This window comes from Cavia porcellus, unplaced genomic scaffold, assembly GCF_034190915.1.
Source record: "Cavia porcellus strain 051 isolate PalLab524CR breed Dunkin Hartley unplaced genomic scaffold, mCavPor4.1 scaffold_4, whole genome shotgun sequence".
In the NCBI taxonomy this organism is placed as follows: Eukaryota; Metazoa; Chordata; class Mammalia; order Rodentia; family Caviidae; genus Cavia; species Cavia porcellus.
The window spans coordinates 57,990,697-58,011,239 of NW_026947487.1; the positions used below are offsets into that span (position 1 = coordinate 57,990,697).

The following is a 20,543-nucleotide window of genomic DNA, read 5'->3' on the forward strand; positions in this document are numbered from 1 at the left end:
GTAATTAGCATCACTTTGCTTTTGTATAAATGTAGATTGTGTAAGCCAGTTTACTCAATCTTCAGAAGATTACTTAGGATCCATTAATATCATAAAACACTGAAGTGGAAAATATTTTTATTGCTGGACAAAAATAGATTCAATCTTACTTTTCCTAACAAAGTTTACTTGATTGCCATGTGATGAGTTTAAAGACACCGTAGATGTTTTTCTTGCCTTAAAATTTAGGATATTTCTCTTTGTTTAGACATTGACTACCATCTCATATTAAATCCGTGTCTTTGTTTTGAATTTAATCTATAGTTCTGTGTTATAGTCTTTCTGTAGCAAAAGATTAAATTGTGAGATAGATTAACTGGGGGCTGGGGATTTAGCTCAGTGGCATAAGCGCCTGCCTTGCAAGCAGGCAGTCGTGAGTTCGATCCCCGGTACCGATAAAAAGGAAAAAAAAAAAAAAAAAAAGAGAGATAGATTAACTATCTCATTTGGATTGCTGTGGGTAGTAGGAGGGGCTCAGCACCTCACTGAAGAACAAGGTGGAACATGGCTCTGTGATACCTGGCCAAATTTCCCAATGATCTATCATTCTCTGCATTGGGTGAAAAAGGAACTAATCCATTGATTATTTTACTAGAATGTTTCTGGTACGCTTGGATCTTGGTTTTTATTATCCTATATCTCTTATAAAGCATGCTTAATGGATGTGCCTCAAGGGAAAGAGAAAACAATCTTAACTGATTATGTTTTGCATAGCTCTCCCTGATACCACATGCTGTAGGCCGAGTAGCCAAAAGTGTAGATAGACATGTATTACTACCGCATTTACAGAGGACTCAGCTTACGGGGGGGGAAAAAAAGGTTGTTCTGTGACATCCCAAAACTATTAAGGATTTTTTTTTTCACTTTTGTTCTCCTAAGTAAAAGCTTCTGCCCATAACCATGCTAAAATAAAGCAAACCCCATTTAAAGAAAAATGAAGTGTGTTTTTATTTTCAATCTCCTGTCTGGGGTCTTTATAAAAATAGATTCACTATAAACTAGAATCAGCTATTGAAGATGTGCGACCAATTTTGTAAAGTCTTGAACTTGTGTCTCTCATCAAAGCCACCTTTTCTTTCTTGTCTTGCCAAGATTTTTCCATTCACTGTCAGGCCTGTTTTCTGTGTGTGTATATTACATCACCCCCATGTGCCCTTTCTGTCTTTTGTTCTGTCTAACCAGTTTTTATCAAAACTTGAAAGAATCCAAGGTATAAGCTCCTGAGGTATCAGAAATACAATTTATGCCTGAATTTTGAAGTACTATTAAAACAATACTTATAGCTAATTATTTTCTACCATTAAATATTTATGTTCCTTAAGCACTAGACAATATTTAGGAATGCATTTTGGTTTGTTTCAAAAGTTTCATTCAGACTTTACATATGTGCCTCTATGCATTCTAACAATTTTATATGTATAATTTGTCCTAATCCTACAGAAACTGAAAATAGTGTATCACCTAAATGCTGTATAGTCATAACACACTTTTCAAAAGTTTTAACATACTGTGGATTGAAGCTATAACCCACCACATCCACAATCTGTAACTATATTTAAGTGCATACAGCATTCCTATATAAGGTCATGCATTAAAAATTGCATTTTAAGAACATATGGAGTAAATATGTGTCCTCTCTTTACTAACCTTAAATGATAAGCCTTAGGAAACTGTTATTTGTCAGTGCTATAAAGCAGATTGTTACCCAGTGGTTTCAATTATCATCAAAGGATTCTTCACAGGCAGTAATAGTTACATCAAAACCTGAAATTTATTATTCAGGTTCTGCACTGAAGTCTTCACAGTGATTATGTTCCTTTCAACAGAATGCATTTTATGCTGACTTCTCACATTCCTTTTCATCTTTTTATTATTTCCCTAGAATGGCCACCAAGTTAATACGGCTAGTTAATGACAAGAAAAGATATGAGCAGGTTGGTGGCGGCCCCAAGCGGCTGGGACGAGATGTGGAAATGGAAGAAATGATTGAGCAGCTGCAAGAGAAAGTTCATGAGCTTGAAAGGCAAAATGAAACCCTCAAAAACAGACTAATATCAGCCAAACAGCAATTTCAAATCCATGGTTACAGGCAAACTCCATACAATTACGTACAATCTCGCATTAACACTGGGCGTAGAAAAGTGAATGAAAATGCAAGCTTACAAGAATGTTCCAAGAAAGGTAAAAACGAGGCTTACATCAAATCTTAAACTTTTGTCTTCTATACTGATACACAATTTTCTTTCAATAATTTTTATATTTTAAGTGTCCTCAAAAAAATAGAAAAAAATCCTTTTTTGGCTTGCTTTTGACAAAATCATAATATTGTCCTGAAGATCATTTTATTTAACAATCACTAGATTGAGCTGGGAATCTGGCAGAAGAGTAGAGTGCCTGCCTAACATGTCTGAGACCCTATGTTCAGACCCCATTGTTGAAAAAAGAAAAGATCACTAACTTGTTTTCAAATTTGTTTAGTAAAACATTCAGCATAACTATTCATGCTGATATGAAATGTGCAAAACTAAGAAAAATTTGAGCTGAGCTGATTTTGAATTTGTTTTTATATTACAGATGGAAATCATGTTGATTCAGGCAAGGCAGGAGACCATCTAATTTGTCTACATATGGTCACACCTATTAGACTCAAAATACATTATTGTGGAGATATAATATCCTGATATCTTATCTGATATTATTATCACTTGATTTTATAAGTGGGGACAATGAGGTTGAGAGGTCAAATGTTCTCTTCCATATTAAAAAAGTTAATTAATGGCAGAATGTGTTTTCTGATTTATATTTCATTATGCTTACTATGGTTATATTCACAGTCTACTGCAATCCCATATAGCTAGTAACAGTCAATTCCTTTCATGCTGACTTATAATTCTCACTTAAATGTGAAAGATCACATTTAAGTTCTTCACTCGGAGACCTTTTATAAAATTTGCAAAATTGTTGAAATATTCCCCATTGTGTGGAGACAGCATAGCAATAGGTTGTGCATATAACCAGAGGTTTAAAAAATTGGGTTCTTCCTCTTGCACTTAATACCTAGTGTCCTTGGACAAGTCACCCAATCATTCTGAACTTGAGCTATCCATACACACAAAAAAAATTGAAGCAAGTCACCAAAAGTTCTCTTCTGTGTAAAAATCATAGTTCAATCACTTTCTTCATTTTGAAAACATACAGCCAATCCCAATTACAAAGCAATTGAATTGCACAGAAAGGACTCTATTAATCCTAAATATTTCTAATAAAAATTCTCAGTTCTTTCTACCCACAGACAAACCTTATTATACTGGAACTAAAAGGAAATATTTTAAGTTTTGAAATTTTCAACTACTTGAAAAGTAAAATGTTAGCTCTAATTGATTTTTGTTTGGAATATGCTTCATGTAAAGATCAAACACCTTTAGAAATATAAAACAAAATCATGTAAAACTTTCTTTCAATTCATTGAGAAAGAAAAAGATACCATATGAACAGGAGAAAAATTTGTTTTAGTTTTCTCTCCAAACTGTTAACACTATCTGTTCCCTAGATAGAGATCCTTTGAAGTCAGTAAGGCCTCCACACAGGCAGAAAGCAGCTGCAGGATGAAAGGACTTGACTGTTACTAGCTATATGGGATTGCAGTAGACTGTGAATATAACCATAGTAAGCATAATGAAATATAAATCAGAAAACACATTCTGCCATTAATTAACTTTTTTAATATGGAAGAGAACATTTGACCTCTCAACCTCATTGTCCCCATTTATAAAATCAAGTGATAATAATATCAGATAAGATATCAGGATATTATATCTCCACAATAATGTATTTTGAGTCTAATAAAACAGTTTTTCTCTCTGAACCTTAGTTTTGCCATCGGAGAATATAAGTGTACAAGGCGATCACAAAGTCTTTTATAAAAAATAATGCCTAAATTTTAGATGAAAAAGATAAACTAATCAATTGCTATTTACGTAAAAGAGATCTATAGTTTCTCCCTATAGATTACACAGCTGGGCATAATAGTACATACCTATACTCCAGGCATTCTTGGGACAGTGAGGCAGGAGAATTATAAGTTTGAGCCCAGCCTATGCTACCTAATGAGACTGTATCAAAATAAAAAATTTTTTAATTTTAAAAGTAGCTACAAAATTTAAATTTCTCCTTACTTTCATATTCTTAGTGATTCATACCATGTGCACTTCATGGGTTCCACAGCATATAAGTTTCAGAAAGCTATTGAAAACTTTCTTAATCTGTTTTTCGGAGTGCCTCTGAGCAAGATTACCAACGATGACATCCAAGACTCTTCAGGATTGCCCTTGAGGCTAGGACGTAGGTTAGATTTGCCAGCGTTTACCCACAAGCTGCTGTGCAGATACTGCCTTTTTCTGTTTGTTCCATGGGATGAAGAATGGAAAGCACTGGCTTAGGTGTGACCGATTTTACATCGACAAAATTTCTATTGTTAAGAACCAGTGGAACAAAGACTTTGAAAAGTGTGTACACTTTAAATGTAATCACTAACAAATTGCCATGAAACTAGGTTTTAAGATATGTCTTGAGTACTTTTTAATTCTGCAACTACTGAAATTTCTTAATAATTGGCATTACTTCCCGAACAATATAATTGCCTAATTCTAACACATGAACTATGTGAACATGTTAGGCAGAGCCTTTTCTATCCTTTAATGGAGACTGCCAAGTAGATATTATACATATTGGAAAGAGTAAGAAATAGTTCTGTTATTCTCATTAAAGTTCTTATTTTTAACAATACATGTCTCAAAACATTTTGTCCTATATGGTAAATACAATTTTATCTGTTAATTTAAAGAATACAATTTTCACCTTTAAAAAGTTTTTCTAAAGGAAAAAGAATCTATTATATACTTTCTTGAGCTATTCTCTATTTAAAAACATGTCATATATCATAGTTTACCTTAAACTGTAATCATTCAAATTTTCTACAAATATAAAATAGTTTAAAAAAATTGAAGGTATGTTTCATTCTTAATAGCGGGACTATCCTTACCTATTTTTCTTTTTTTTTTTTTTTAAGAGACAGGATCTCATTATTTTGCCCAGCCTTACTTTAAATTACTGAACGCAAGCAATCCTCTGGCCTCCACCTCCCAAAAAGCTGGGACTACAGGTGGATGCCATCATGCCCAGCACATATAACATTTTATAATGAAAATTATATTTTAATCTCATCAGGGAGCTGTTTTATTTAAAGGAATTCTATTAATTTACCTTTGATTAGATACAGATTTTATCACTGAGGTGGAGTAACAAAGCACAGGAAATATTTGACTTAAACATGCAGGGTCAAGAAATGTGAATTGTTAATTGTAAAGTTTAAAATTTATCAGAAACAAAAGATAAAGGTTTTGAATACTTTGTTCATCATTACTTCAGTTTACATTGTAAAGACCTAAATTAAAGACTGTACTTCTTTCAGGATTGCTACAGGTCTAAATCTTGAATTGAATCCAGTTATTTCTAGGAAATTTGGTTTACATAGCATTTGTTACATGGGCAATATGTATTACTGCATCTTATTTAATACCTACTTATGACTGAGATTGAATATTCCTGGAGGCACTGTATTTCTAATTCTCTGCATTATAGAGCACATATGTCTTAGTACTTATTAAGAAATTTTATTGTACTGTAAATATCCATAAGGTAGCAAATCAAAGATCTTTTCCAACTTCACTTTTGTAATCATATTTTATTACTTTATCTTTAGGTATAAAATTCCAAGATGTAGATGTAGCAGAAACTGTTCAACCCATCCGTACAAAATATGGCAATAGTTTACTTGAAGAAGCCACAGGAGAAATAAGAAATTTGTATGTATTGCTTTCCATGGTCATTTTAGAACTTTGTTTATTGATTATGTCTTTTTCTAATCCCTCCCTTTCCTTCAATGTAAACAAAATTTAACTATGTATAAATAATTTGCTTTACTAAAATGCAGAGCTAGTTCTGTAGGGTAATAAGAGGTATTACATGACATGTTTTTACTAAAATAAAGGAAGTGAAAATCTTATCCCATGGCATAGATGGAAGGGTTTATAGACTTACCTCTTTATTATAATTTTACCCCAAAAGAATGACTAAAGTCAAATTATTTAGTGTAGGAAAGCTTTAGAAACAACATTTCATTTCCAGAAAATTACAGGTAATTTTTTTGAAGAATCTGAATCAATGAATCGTTTTCATAGTTTAAAAAAAAAAAAAAAGAGGAGTGGCTTATCAGATGCATATGGATTTCAGATTTTGTTTCCCATGATTCTACAGTACTGTATTCTTCATAATATCATGGTTTCAAAAAAGTTACTTCTGTAACATTTCACTTTCTTTTGCTGTTAATCAAAGCCCCATGGTTTCAAGGTCTGTGAGTCACAAAAAGATAAGGTTCCACCTTCCCTATAGGCTTTCACCTGGATCATCACAAAGCAACAACATTGAATGAGGAAAGAGAACATGACACAAAAGTATCGTACTTTAGATAGTTTCTTTAGAATAATATGGGCTCAAAGTGTTTCCTTTTTGATATTTTAAATATCAGTTACAGTAATGATTAGCTTGTGAGAAAATAAAAGACTAGACATAATCTTGTTACCTGATCATCAGCATAAAACCAGGGTTCATACCAGTTTCCTGAATCTCATCCCACTGTGCTACCGCCAGACATGAAACAGATAAACACATGCCAGAGATCAGTAAGTTCATGTTGGCAAATATCCTGCCTTCTTCCTCTGAAGGGTTAATTTGGGTATTATAGGCAGATGTGCTTATACTGTTTGAGAACAAAGGCATATTTGCATTATCTGAAGACCAGATTGTACAGTATGCAATTAGGTGATCAATTCTTGTTCCATTGAAGTGAACCAAAGATCAATCCATTGCCTTGTGAATTATCTTGTAAAAAAGTAATATCTTGAATTGTTCCATATGTAGTTCCAAATTGTCACATTCAAACTGGTACACTTTCACTGTAGGTGCTGTTTCATTGTGTGCAGGGAGAGTAAACAATTTTAAACTTTTGCTTGCTCTTTATTATGAAGAACTATCTTTGCACCGATCTTAACTACCACAAATATTTGCTCAAACTACAAATTCTTATAAAGGCTCTTTATTTCAGAGAAAATGTTATTCAGTCACAAAAAGCCCAGATAGAAGAATTAGAGCATGTGGCCGATATCCTTAAAACTCAGTTGAAGAGAAAAGAAAATGAAATTGAATTATCTCTCCTTCAGATTCGAGAACAACAAGCTACAGATCAAAGGTATGTTAAAACAGAATAATCACTTTGATAAGGTAAAAATTACCTACTGAGAGAAGTACAGTTACCAAGAACTCAACTGTTGGCCTACTTTCTGTATAAGGCAACCTTATATAAAGCTTTTTCAATCTTAAAAAGTAGTAAATTACATAATAAGGTAGCAGTTTGTGGTCCCAAAAAGATGTCATGTCTCCTAATACTCAAAACTTGCATTGAGATACATGATTATTGTGGATTATAGTGACATCAATCAGTAGTTTCCTTGACACCTTTGTATCTTTGATATTTTAGACAGTGTAGTATTTTTCATCCATATCCTTTTTTGTCATGTTTTGGTTTGATTCTCTTTCACTTGCTGTTTGCTTTAATATTATTTTCATCAAATCCATCTTTTTACCATTTTCTTTCTTGAATTTTCTTCTTGCTTTTATGGCTTATTCTTTTTTTGTCTTTTTTTTTGGTCATTATTTTTATGGGGGGGTTGTTATTATTTATATATTTATTCCTTCTTCATTCCTTTCCTTTTTCTAATACTAAGGATTGAAGTTGGTCTCATGTATTTTAGGCACATGCTTCCCGCTAAGTCACCTCCCTTTTTCCCATTCTTTCCCTGTTTTGGGGGCTTGGTTTGTTTGTTTGTTTGTTTCCGTTTTAAACCTAGCATACTCAAAACCTGAGAAGGTAATATATATTGAGCCATCTTCTAGCTTTAATAACTAGTAACACCTTATGAATCTTGTTTCTTCTGTCCTTTCATCTTTGTTCTCTTCAATTACAATTATTAGCCCCAGTCAGATAGCCTATCACTGATAAATACTTCAGTATGAGTCCCTGTCTGATAAGGAATTTTTGTAACATAGCTACTATGCCACTATAACATCTAACAAAAAATTCATGCGCATTCTTTAATACCTTCTAATACCCAGTTTATATTCAAATTTTCCTGAAGATAGCTTTGTTTTTTAGTTCTGTTTTGTTATTTTGTACTGGGGACCAACCTCACATTTGCTAGGCAGGTGCTGATGCCACTGAGCTAAATCCCCGGCCTGAAAATAGCTTTCAAGAATTCAAATACTAGGACTGAGGATTTAGCTCAGTGGCATCAGCACCTGCCTTGCAAGCGCGAGGTTGTGAGTTCGATCCCTGGTACCAAAATAAAAAAAGAATTCAAATAATAATCTAAAAGGCCTACTCATTGCATTTGGTTATTATATCTCTTGCCTCCTACATTTCTTAGTTTTTTTTAAATCAGATATATTTCCTTTACTTATGTTTCCACTTTCCAATTGTATAATGCATCTGTAACCAAGATCTCATATGAAAGACCAAGTAAGGTTTCCTAACTATTCAGACTCTCGAAACAAACATGGTAATATATTTAGAAGCTAAGAAAAGTTATATAATCTGAGACTTCTTTTTTAAAAAGGTGGGCTAAAAAATATGAAAAATCTTTATATGTAAAGACTTTAAAGATAGTATAACTTCTAATATCTGTTTCTAAAAAGGTATGCGTAAAGATAATTACATAAGGAAATTCTAATACAGTATCTAATAATAATATATGCCCCAAAAGGTACAGGGTAAAAGAAACATGAAATTTTTAAGAATTACATTGAAATAAAGGGATTTAATTTGAAATCTGGCTTTAAACCAGCTCAAATACTTAAGAGTTAGCCATGTTCCCTTAGGAAGAACTGATTTAGACTCAGCCTTCTTGGAAAATCAAAAAATGGTTCCTTGTAAGGAACAGTGCCAGAGGACCAAACTCCAACACTGAACATGGTGATCTTAGTCTAATTGCCAACAGCCATATTTAAGACCTTATCTAAATACAAAAATTCACATAGGCCAAGCTCAAATTGGGGATCATCCCTATCAGTCTTATTAAATCATTTAGTTCTCAGGGCCTGCTTTCCCTATTACATTTCTCAAGTTTCCAGACAGTAAGACTGTGTATGTTAACTGTTTCCTTTCCAACATGGACATGGTTATCTTGGAGCTACATTTAGTGTTAGTTGAAAAGGAGATCTAAAAGTCTTTCAATCCTAGGACTAGAGCAACAGCAGCAAGAGAGCGGTACACGAGAACACATACTTTGCTGCTATGAATATTGCCAGTAAGAGAGACCATAATATACATACAGAAGAGATTAACTAATACCTTATGTTTTGACATATACAAAAAGAAAAAAAGCAATCTTTTTGTGACATCAAGAATTAGAAATAGAAACAAATTAGTAGTATAGGTAGAGGAACTTTTGTTACATAGACCAAAGAAGTAAACACTTTGTACCTAATCTCACTGATTTTATAAAAGAAAAAATTTCCATGTTACTCGCTTAAGAGTAAGGATACCTATAGAGAAAAGCACATTGTTTTTTGAAATAGTTTTTGAAATTGAAAAAATAACTTAAAATAGGGCCTCCCAGTCTTTTTTAAAAGTATGTTTACACACAGTTCAAAATTTTATGTAGCACAGTGATTTTTTGAGACTAATGGAAAAACTTGAAAATATGTTTGGGAGAATATAAAACTTGGTGTAATTTACTGTAGAGAAAAATTCACAAAATGGAAAACATATTTAAACTTCTCTTTCACGGATACATTATTTCAGATTTGAAATTCTAGAAGTCTGATCTGGATGTTGGACCCCTTGTTCTCAAACATGAACCTAACATAGTTGTAATCTTCAGAGTGGCAGTGCTTGATATTTATGGCAAAGAGCCTTTTCATAGAATATTACAGAAACTCTTCATAGTATGTATTTAATAGACCAGTTTGGTTTGGCATCAGCTTGACATAAACTTTTGGTTATCCAAAGCCCTTAATTGCTTTGAAGTAAAAGCCCAGTCCTGCTCTTTATTATTAAAATCATGTTTTTTCCTGTTGTTGTGGTCTGTTTTGGAAGACTGAGTTGTGATTTTTGCATATGTTCTACATAATGCCTCATTAGCAAAAAATCTTGTATCATTTACAAGTAGCCTGAATGTCTGTGTTGTTTTGAACAAAAATCCATATTAAAATTTAAACAATATAAAAATGCACATTTTCTGCTTATTAAAAAGGCTGTCTTAAATGCAAAGCAGTAACCAGTGAACACATGTACACGAACACTAAAATCAGAATGATTTTACCTTTTATTGACTTTTTCAACTCCAAAAATAAATTTATACATTTACCAAATGTGAAACTTTGTTTGAGCAAGTGTTTTTAAATAAATGTTAAGAGTGTTTACTTTCCTAATTAAAAATCATCTAAGTGCCGTCATGTCCCAGTAGAAGAAATTTAACCCATACATATTTCAGACACTCTGACTTGCACTTCTCTCCTTGGCAGACAGTGAACTGTCAAGTCTTACAACTCAGAGGCCTTTTGCAACCATGCATTATAAGAAACAGCTTGGCCTGAGGGGCTCTCTCTGTTTCCCCTTTGCAGAGAAACAGGATTACTTCCTTGTACTCTAAGTTCTTCCCCAGCTTTTCATTTTGAAAAGATCAAACCTACAAAAAAAGTGGAAAGAATAGTAGAATGACCTCTCACATACCTGGTATCCCTTTAGCACATCTGCATATGACACAGCAAGCAGCCTGTGTCTGTGTCTCCATGCTCATGCCCCAGCCCTATTTCCTCTCCTCCCCTCCTCTCCCTCCTGTCTGCTTCCCACTTAACCTTTACTGGCCTCTCTTCTTTCTTGTCTTCCCTTTGGCCGCCTCTCTTTCTTCCTCTCCCATTTAAGTACGTCACTTTACCCTCCGTAAATTTTGAGTATCCTCAAGGAACAAGGATGTTATGTTTTGTAGCTGCTATCCAGATTCTTTAACAATGAATGATACAGTAGCATTGTCTAACACACAGTCTATATCCAAATTCCCCCTATTGTTTAATAATGTCCTGTATAGCAATTTTTTTTCTTTTCTTTTAGTAACGTCTTTTTGTTTTCAGTTAGGATGCACCGAGGGACATGTGTCACATTAAATTTCGAGTCTTTTACTTTTCCTTTATTCGACACTGGTTCCCCACACTTTTCTAGTATATTGATAGCTGTTTGCAGAATGCCCCTCAATTTAGATTTGCCTGATTGCTCAGCCCTCTAATTTAGAGGGCACATCTGGTTCTCTGATGGAAGGATAAGTAGGGCGAGGGATAACCATGCAAACATTATTACACAGGGGAGTGATCTGTCATTTTTAAAAAATATATTCAACAAACTCTTACTGTTGCTTTGAATATCTTAGAATTTGTCCAGTGGTAACTACTGTACCCCAATACCATTTATTTCATCTCTATTTTTATTATTAATAAAATCAAAAATTTTTCTGGAGAGCAGCTTGATATATTTTTCCAACATTTTTATAAGCTGCAAAAATTGTCACAATTCATAGTAAATAGTTTGTTACTGCATATGTTTGTGGAAGGAATATTAAAACTTATGAACATCTCAGAAGAAGGAAGCCACTTTAAAAGAATGAGAAGGATTTACTTCTTAAAATGATTTGAGTGTTGCCTCCATCACTTAGGCCAAATTCTGTACTCTGTGAAGCTCAGTTAGCAGCCTGAACTGTAAAATGAATACATTGACATGGGTGAATGATTCTCTGCTCTGTAAACAACAGTCAGTTTCTGTCGAGGAAAACCTGGTGTTTCTGAAAGATTTTGCCTACTCAGTAATCTATATATCTTAATTAATTTTTCATTTTGTATGCATCAAAAATTAAATTATAGCAATCATTCCATCTGATAATATTAAATAATCCTTTGGTTCACTTTTTGCAACTTAATTGCTGATAAATTTACATTTCCCATTGGTCTTTTTGAAATATTGACTAACAGTTCCTGATTCCCATTCCCATTGCTATAAATCTCTAGTTGAAATCCACTGAACTTGATCTTAAACATATTCATCTTAAGAACTGAGCAAGGATTTGGGTTACTCCTATCCCCAACCAGTCTTTGGGAATGTCCTCTCCATTTTCATATGCACGTGATTATATGCATATAGCGAGCCCAGCAGACCTGGCCCCTCCATTCCTGCGAGCGGTGGCAGTGTAAAGCTATGATGCCAAGGCCAAGAAGCACACAAACAAATGTTTTCCTATTTTAAATCAAGCCCTGTTGTAACCCATGATCTCAAGTAACAGTTTCAAGCAAAACCATTACCTTTCAAATAAATTCCTGGCTATCTTAGTGAAGCTTACTCCACTCACTTTCATGTCAGCCTTCAGTAGTCCTGTTTGTAAGTAGCACCTTTGCAAGTGATAGTCATGCATATCTCTAGTAAGAGCTATGAATGACCAAAACTTCTGTCAACAGTACACTTACTCTGCCACTGTGTGAAAAAAATGAAAGCTAATTTTGTAACCCTGATTTTATTTATAGGTGTATCCTCCAGATTTAGGGTTTTTTTTTGTTTGTTTGTTTGTTTTTTGTCTTTTTCCTTTTTATCAGTATCAGGGATCGAACTCACGACTGCCTGCTTGCAAGGCAGGCACTTCTGCCGTGAGCTAAATCCCCAGCCCCCGGATTTAGTTTAACCTAAAACTGTTACTGAAAAAGATCCTCTGTATTCTGTCTAATAAATATTTGACCTAAGTACTTCCCAGAATCTCATAGCCTAACGTGGGTTTTAAAGCCTGTTCTTCTAAATGGTATTAAATACTGTAATACTGTAGTCTCAAAAAACCATGACATTTTGTTTTGTTTTCTTTGTTTTGTTTATCCTTCAACACTCTTTACTGTAGCGAAGAATGAAAGATTGGTATGGGTAAAGGAGGGGAGTTGAGTGCCTGGGGAATGAAATATATGAAACTTTTACTGAAGCAAAGATTTTTCTGCTTAAGCTTTCATATTAGACGATACATTACATAGCTCCACTAAAAATTTTTCCTTCTCCAATGTATCAGAGGTTTTAAGTTTCTGGATTTATTATGGCACCCAGTAGCAAAGCTGGAGTCAAGTGTTTTCAAGGCTTCCATTAGAAATTCCTTTTTCTGAGTTTATTGCTTGACCTGTTTCAAATTATCTGAGAGAAACTTGGCACACAGTATTTTGAGCTGGATTACTTTTTTTAACCTAAAATCTAATTTATTTCAGTTTGTTTTTAATCTAGAGATGGGCCAACAGCTCTTCTCATAATTTGAGAAGATTTAAGTATAATTATGAATCATGTGTCTATAAAAAGAAAAAAGTGAAAAAGAGAAAAACAAGAAACTACATTGTTTTAACTGAATCATTTATGATTTTTCAAAACCCTTGAAAATTTTAAGAAACTTGTTTTTTCAGAGCACTTAATTACTGTGTTTGATAGCTGTCTGCAAATCATTTCACTATGTGCACTGTAGCCTGTACAAATTGGTACACGACTGTCAAGAGTTCACTGGACTGTTTTTACCATCCATTGTTCCATTAGGATTTCTTCATCTTGGATGTTTGGTGTTCCTATCAGAGCGTATGAAGAAGAAAGAAAAATATCATGTGTAGGTCACTTTAAATGTTGCCCACAGTAGCCCTACATCTCTTCACAGGGGGCAACCTGAGGCCTTGCTCCGCAGGCTTCGAAACCTGTAACTGGGCACTTGTAAATCACTCTAGCTCCTGCTTTCCTATCATCTGTCTCATACTTCCTGTCACCTTTTTTGTGACATCTCCTTCCCTCTTTCTTCATCATTTGCCCTGTTATTCTTTGCTCGTTTTTCATCTGTATGGCAATAGTGAATGACTGTCAGGTTTGAGATGATTTTATTGTTCATCTTCTTAGAGACCAGACCACATTTCTGATTTGAACATACATGTATTTTATATATCTCTGACTAGCACTTTTACTTTAATAAGTTATCTTTCTGTCTTCATTGTTATCCTCAAAAAAAAATCCAAAGTTATAATAGTAACTGTTACACATAAAACCCCTCAAGCTGATACTTAAAAATAATTATTAAAGACTTGCAGGTTTTACATTGTCCAAAAATGGGTGTATTCTGTGGCAAACCAACTGTTTATTTAAAGTCTCACATTATTGCTGTGTTTAAATACTATTTATGTCCACTGTTGGGCATCATTAGTATAAAATGTTCTGTAGCTTTTCTTGTATTATATGAGTCTAAATATTATGAGTCTAAACTCCAAAGAGTTTAGGAAAATATTCCATAAAGCATATACCAATTAAACAACTGAACTTTTTTAAAAATATGCTTCCTCTCTTTTACCTTATGAAGAAAATTAAAAATTAAAATTATTCTATGAGCTTACATGGATGAATGAATTGAAATTTTAATTATTCCTAATATTAAGCAATAGTTATTTTTCAAATATATATGGTTCTTCCTGGAAATATATTAAACTGTTTTAAAGTAAAATATAAAAAGAATTGCCTAGCATTCATAAGACCCTGGTTTTCAGTCCCCCACACCACCAGGAAAAAAAATCAGCAACAACATACAATATAAGGAAACATTTTAAATTATTTGAAACATTTTCCATATCAACAAATGTTATTCACTATCAATAAATGGTATTCACTCTTAAACCAAATAATTCGAAGGAAAATCAGTAAATTATATTTTGGCCTCTCAATATGAAAAAGATGATATTTTATTTAAAATTTTCTTCATATTATAAATATATAGGTATATTTTGGTGAATAAAGGTAATGTAGAGGGAAATAACAGTGAGCAGATTGTCACATATGTACCCAGAACTGCTAGATAACATGTTTTAGACTCATAATTATTTTAACATTGTGTTAAGACCGTACCCTGGGCAAGATCCAGACTCTTGGACTTGTTTATCTTCTGTGTGCGGACAACTAACTGTCCAATGCCAAAATCCAATGAACTTTCAAGTATCAAAGAGGAAAATTAAGTATTTCAAGTCTTCAGCTGGTTTACAGATGTGTGAGCTTTGTAGTCCATTTTCTGGTTTCAGTAGGGCATTGTGACAATTTTTCCAATATGTGTGTACTAGATAAGTTTTGAAAGTAAAATCACTTACTTTAATACTAAAATAATTTTCTGAATTTAAAAATTTTACATTGATTTTTTCTTTTAAAAATAGAGCCTAAAACCAAGCTTCATAATTTTAAAAGTATTTTTAAATGTAAAACATATTGTCAAGAAACCATTTTCTGTCAGAAATATAAATGCCTTTTCAAACAGGTATTCATTTAGATCTATGATTAACCTTTAACAAGATCTTCCTGTTAAATTCTACATTTGCTTTAATCTCAGTAGGAAAAAATACAAAATAGTATTGCAGCATATAGGATTTCTGCATACCCTGTGGACATCTAGTAATCTCTTACAGCTAAACGCACATCTGCAACATATTTAAATGCCAGCTTTGGGCATTATTAGTATAAAATGCTAAGTCACTTTTTTTGGAAATATTGTGAAAAGTTTAAACTCCAAGAGGAAACTCCAATAAATGATAATCTTATGATACCATTTGCTTTGAGGGAGTGGTATGAAGATGAATGCCTGTCCTGCATATTTAGGGAAAAGTAGCAGAATCGTGCTCCTTAATATAAATGTCAGGTTTTGTGGTAGAACTATTACTATGCTAAAAACTGAAATGATTTAAAATCCATATTATCAGTTGTTGCACAACAACATCAACAAGTTAAAGGCCTCCCCTTTCAAACTCTGAGTTTGTTTATGAGAATTCACAAATGTTTATTGGTTCATTTTTAAATAATCTAAAAACTGATGTGGCTGATACACAAATGTATAAATATTTTCTAAGTAACATTAATTGAAACAGTGACTCCAATCAGTTTTTTTCTTTCAACATACTTCTTTTTATGTTTTTTCTTAAATTTTGAAGGTCAAATATTCGAGACAATGTAGAAATGATTAGGCTTCATAAACAACTGGTGGAAAAAAGCAATGCTCTTTCAGTAATGGAAGGAAAATTTATTCAGCTTCAAGAGGTACTGTGATATTCTTTTATGACACTTAGTTACAAAGTATTCAAAAAGATTGTTCTAGTTGTATTTTGAAGTAGAACAGTGGTCATAATACTAAAAAGTGATTTTTTAAAGAATGCTTTTTAAAATTGCAAATGTGTATCATTTCTCTTCATATATTGTTGTAAATAACTTTATTGCTGAAGAAATAATTAACCACTTAGACTTTTTATAAATGTCTTAATAAATATTTATTATAAATCATTTCATGCCATGAATTTTATTTTTAACTCCTTTTCTCTGAGTCATTATGAGCTCATAGCACTGAAGATTTTACTACATTTTTATACATCTTCAACTCTAAGAATTTATAAAATACTGGAGATAGACCAGAAATATGAATTGGTTGTAATCATTCTGTTAAATCTTGCTTTTACATGGATTTGGTTTTGTTTGATATGGTTGGTCACCACCATTATCAGAAAATATGTGAGTACCTGTGATGTCCACTGTGAATGTGTTTGTTTTAAACCTTAGCAATTCAGTTTGACAGTACTTAGGTTTCTTCATGCCCAAAGTTGTTTTTGCCCAAAGTTGTTTTAACAATGACTGTGGCCTTACAAGAATGTGCCATCAGAGGGTTCCTACTTATTGGCGCTGCATAATTAACATAGGTTCTGGAATTAATGAACTCCAAAACATTCCAGATGAACAGAATTTATATTAAGCAGTACTTTCTTTGAAGTACTGAGACAAGAAAAGTAGTAAATTGATATAAAACACAGGGTCATCTGAAGCCCAAATTCACTGCTGAATTAAATAGTAAAATATTTTCATCCATACTCTGTGTTTTCCTTTCTGTGGGAATCTCTTTAAATGCCAGCTAATAATTACTTTTCCTATATATGTGCCAGTTTGTATGGAAGGAGACAAGTTAGCAAGGGGAATAACAGCACTATCTGGAGATAGATAGACAGAAGGGGGCTTAAAAATATATGGAGTTAAAACCAATTTCTAAAATGAGAAATTAAGAATGGAATTGAAAATGATTTTGCATGCTCTGATCACTTCGACTATTTTGATTTCATTCAACAGTGACCCCAGATATTTATTTAAATACCAACAATAACAAGTGTCTGCTATAGTACAGGTCTCTCTTGGGAAATGACTTAAAGATTTGAAATGTCAAGGCCAATAACCTCAATGAAGTGGGCAGTCCAAAGAAAACAGACTAATGATACCAAGATTAATGAAAATTAACCCGAGGTAGTCCAACACTCGTGTTTCTTTTAAATGACCACGGAAAGCCTCATTAGACTTACTTGACTTTTATTAGAAAGTGAGGCATTACATGTTGTGATCATACGTTCTCTATGAAAAGAGTTTAATATAATTATCTTTTATTTATAAAAGAAGTATATGACATTTAAATTTATAAAATTGAACATAAAGTATGTTCATAAATAGAAGAAAAAGAGTTAACTATTACACTGAGTTAGAAATTTTCATTTCATCATATTAAAATTTAAGCTAATTCTCTCTGTCTGTTTATATGTTACCACTGCAAATCCTTGCAGTTTGAATATTGGTGGTCAGCAAGTTTAGACAGCATGTATAATCACTATAAATACGGTAAAAAGGAAAAAAATTCCATTGCTAATGCTAGCTTCCTGACTGGTAATTATCAGAAAGTCAAAAAGTAGAAGTAAATAAAGGACAAGATCAGTTTGCCTTATTAAGTGTCTTTATACTGAAGTTACTCTTTATTTTCTTCCTCATGTCACACTTAGGTTAGGAGGATCTCCTGATTGTTTATGATGTGGAGAATAAACTATACAGTGTCACTTTCAGGAGCAAATTCATTGACAAAATTGTAATAATGTATTCAAAGCACAATCAAAAAAACGTTTAAATTTTTTTCTTTTTGATCTTTAGAAGCAAAGAACTCTCAGGATTAGCCATGATGCTTTGATGGCAAATGGAGATGAACTAAATATGCAACTTAAAGAGCAGCGTTTAAAGTGCTGCAATCTTGAGAAACAATTACATTCCATGACGTTTTCTGAGAGAAGAATAGAAGAGGTAATCTCCCAAAGAGTTCAGAAATCTATTGCATTAAAATATCTCTATATTTTGAAAAAGTAAAATAAAGATATTTCAAATACTGTATTTATTTTTAAATTCTAAGCTACATATAAGGTGTTTAAGCACACCAAAGCATAGTATATAATACAGTATATGAATGACAAATCAGTGTTTAACAGCACTTCCAAATATGCTGAAATCCACTGTTTACCTAAGGATTAAAGATCTTCAAGTAAAATTAAAACATAACATCTGATACCAGGTTACCCATGGAACTTAACTTTCTTAACTTTGACATTTTGTTAGTCATTTGAGATTCCAAAACAAAATTATAGGAATATATCTGCATAATCAACAATTTTGTGAAATTAACTACTTTTCCCCCATGAAGATGTTTGAAACTTTGCTGTTATTGTTGCTACTTGTGTCTCCAACTAGTACAATCTTTTTCTGTAATCTTTTAAACTTGTTCTTAAGGAGAACAGATATGAAAGAAGTTGCTTATATTTGGTTTTAACATTCATAGAATCTTTTACAGCCTTTATTATCATCAAAAAGAATTTTTTGATGGAGATGAATTATAACAGTACTCCATACTTATGAATAAAACTTTAAAATGTAGAAATATATTTTAGTCATAAGGACATACTTACTACTTCAAGTTTATTTTTGAAAATATTCATTGGTTTAAAACAAGGTATTTGATTTTGTTTATTCAGAAGATATGCTAATGGCTATTTGCAAGTTCCAAATAATAAAAGAAATTGTGTCTTCAGAGCAAATAGTAATTGACAGTTTATTTAAACCCTGCACTTAAGGAAGTTAATCCTTTTATTTTTATGGCCAAATGGAACTTAATACAAAATGAATGTAATGATGAAATTCATCATCATAGAAAGTAAAAAATATTATGTCTTCCAGAATTTAACAGCAAGCTCTTAACACATTCTTTATTGAGTCCTGGCATATGTTGCCATAAAATTGTGCCTATGTCTCTACAAAATTAAAGCATGAATATTAATTTCATGTTTACTTAACAATTGGAAAAAAATCAATGCTAAATTAAATACAGACAATGTAAGTGGTGTAGTTAGCAGCTGCAGTTTAGAAATCAAAGCTGAACCATATTATCCTCCTCTCATACAGTATTCTTATTCCATTTGGTTTTCTATAATAATCACCTAATGTGTACTTTTTTCATTTTAGCTGCAAGATCGAATTAATGATTTAGAAAAGGAGCGGGAACTTTTAAAGGAAAACTATGATAAACTTTATAACAGGTAAATCATGATTCCATGTGTTCTTTGATTCTCTTGAACTTTCATATCAAAGCATTTGTTGTTCTAATATATAATACTGGTTAAATAATTAGCAATGGTAGATAGCAAAAATATGTATGTTTACAAAAGAAAAAAGTTTTTTAAGGGCCTTGGTAACAAGTTTTTTAACTTATTACTCAGCAATAGTCTGTCACTACTCAGAAAACCATATTGCTTGTTGCCAGTAACAACCACTGTCATTTGTTGAACACAAGGTCAAGCCTCACGGATTCCACATTCAGTTGTATTAATTCTTCATGGAATGTAGGAATTGTAAATGCCCCGTTTATAGACACACCAGAACTAAGTAACTGTGAGAGGTATTTCATACTCTTAAAGATATGAAGTAGGGGCTGGGGATTTAGCTCAGTGGCATAATCACCTGCCTTGCAAGCAGGCAGTCGTGAGTTCGATCCCTGGTACCGATAAAAATGAAAAAATACCAAAAAAAAAAAAAAAAGATATGAAGTAATAGCCCTTGTATTTGAACCTACATTGGTCTCTCCATTGGGCTGTTCAGCTTGTTAGCTGAGAATGCTTGTCTTGGCAGAGATACAGGTGTTTATTTAACAGTTACCATTTTTCCTTAAAAGATAAACATAGACATCATAGCCCAAGATACATTTTAAAAGACTAAATCTTTTAATCTGCTTCATAATTATGGTGTTTTTGAAGTTAATCCTATCTGGTCATGTTAGAAATATCGTTCTCCTCCATAGCTAAGTTAAGTGACATACATATTTCTCTCTGCGTGTATGTAATTCTTAAAATCTTTTTAGTTTATGATTCTGATAAATACAGGTTTATGTGAAAGTAAATTTTATATGTATTTAAAACTATATGTATATTGAAAATTTTCTATTACTCATTTACGGAAACCTTAGAAAACAGTGATCTAAGCT

The 20,543-nt window shown here is 32.6% G+C and overlaps 1 protein-coding gene across 5 annotated transcripts in view; it reads left to right on the forward strand.

Annotated features, from left to right (window-relative positions):
* Window positions 1-20,543, forward strand: part of Rpgrip1l (RPGRIP1 like) — a 106,826-nt gene that overhangs the window by 6,655 nt on the left and 79,628 nt on the right. For all 5 annotated transcript variants that reach the window (XR_010046923.1, XM_063247095.1, XM_063247094.1 and 2 more), the window contains exons 4-9: window positions 1,922-2,220; window positions 5,801-5,903; window positions 7,202-7,345; window positions 16,156-16,261; window positions 18,173-18,319; window positions 19,529-19,602. Coding sequence is in view for 4 of the 5 variants with exons in the window: in XM_063247095.1 (XP_063103165.1) it covers window positions 1,922-2,220; window positions 5,801-5,903; window positions 7,202-7,345; window positions 16,156-16,261; window positions 18,173-18,319; window positions 19,529-19,602 (873 nt within the window). In the remaining variant the exon portion in view is untranslated. The remainder of the gene's footprint in view (window positions 1-1,921; window positions 2,221-5,800; window positions 5,904-7,201; window positions 7,346-16,155; window positions 16,262-18,172; window positions 18,320-19,528; window positions 19,603-20,543) is intronic.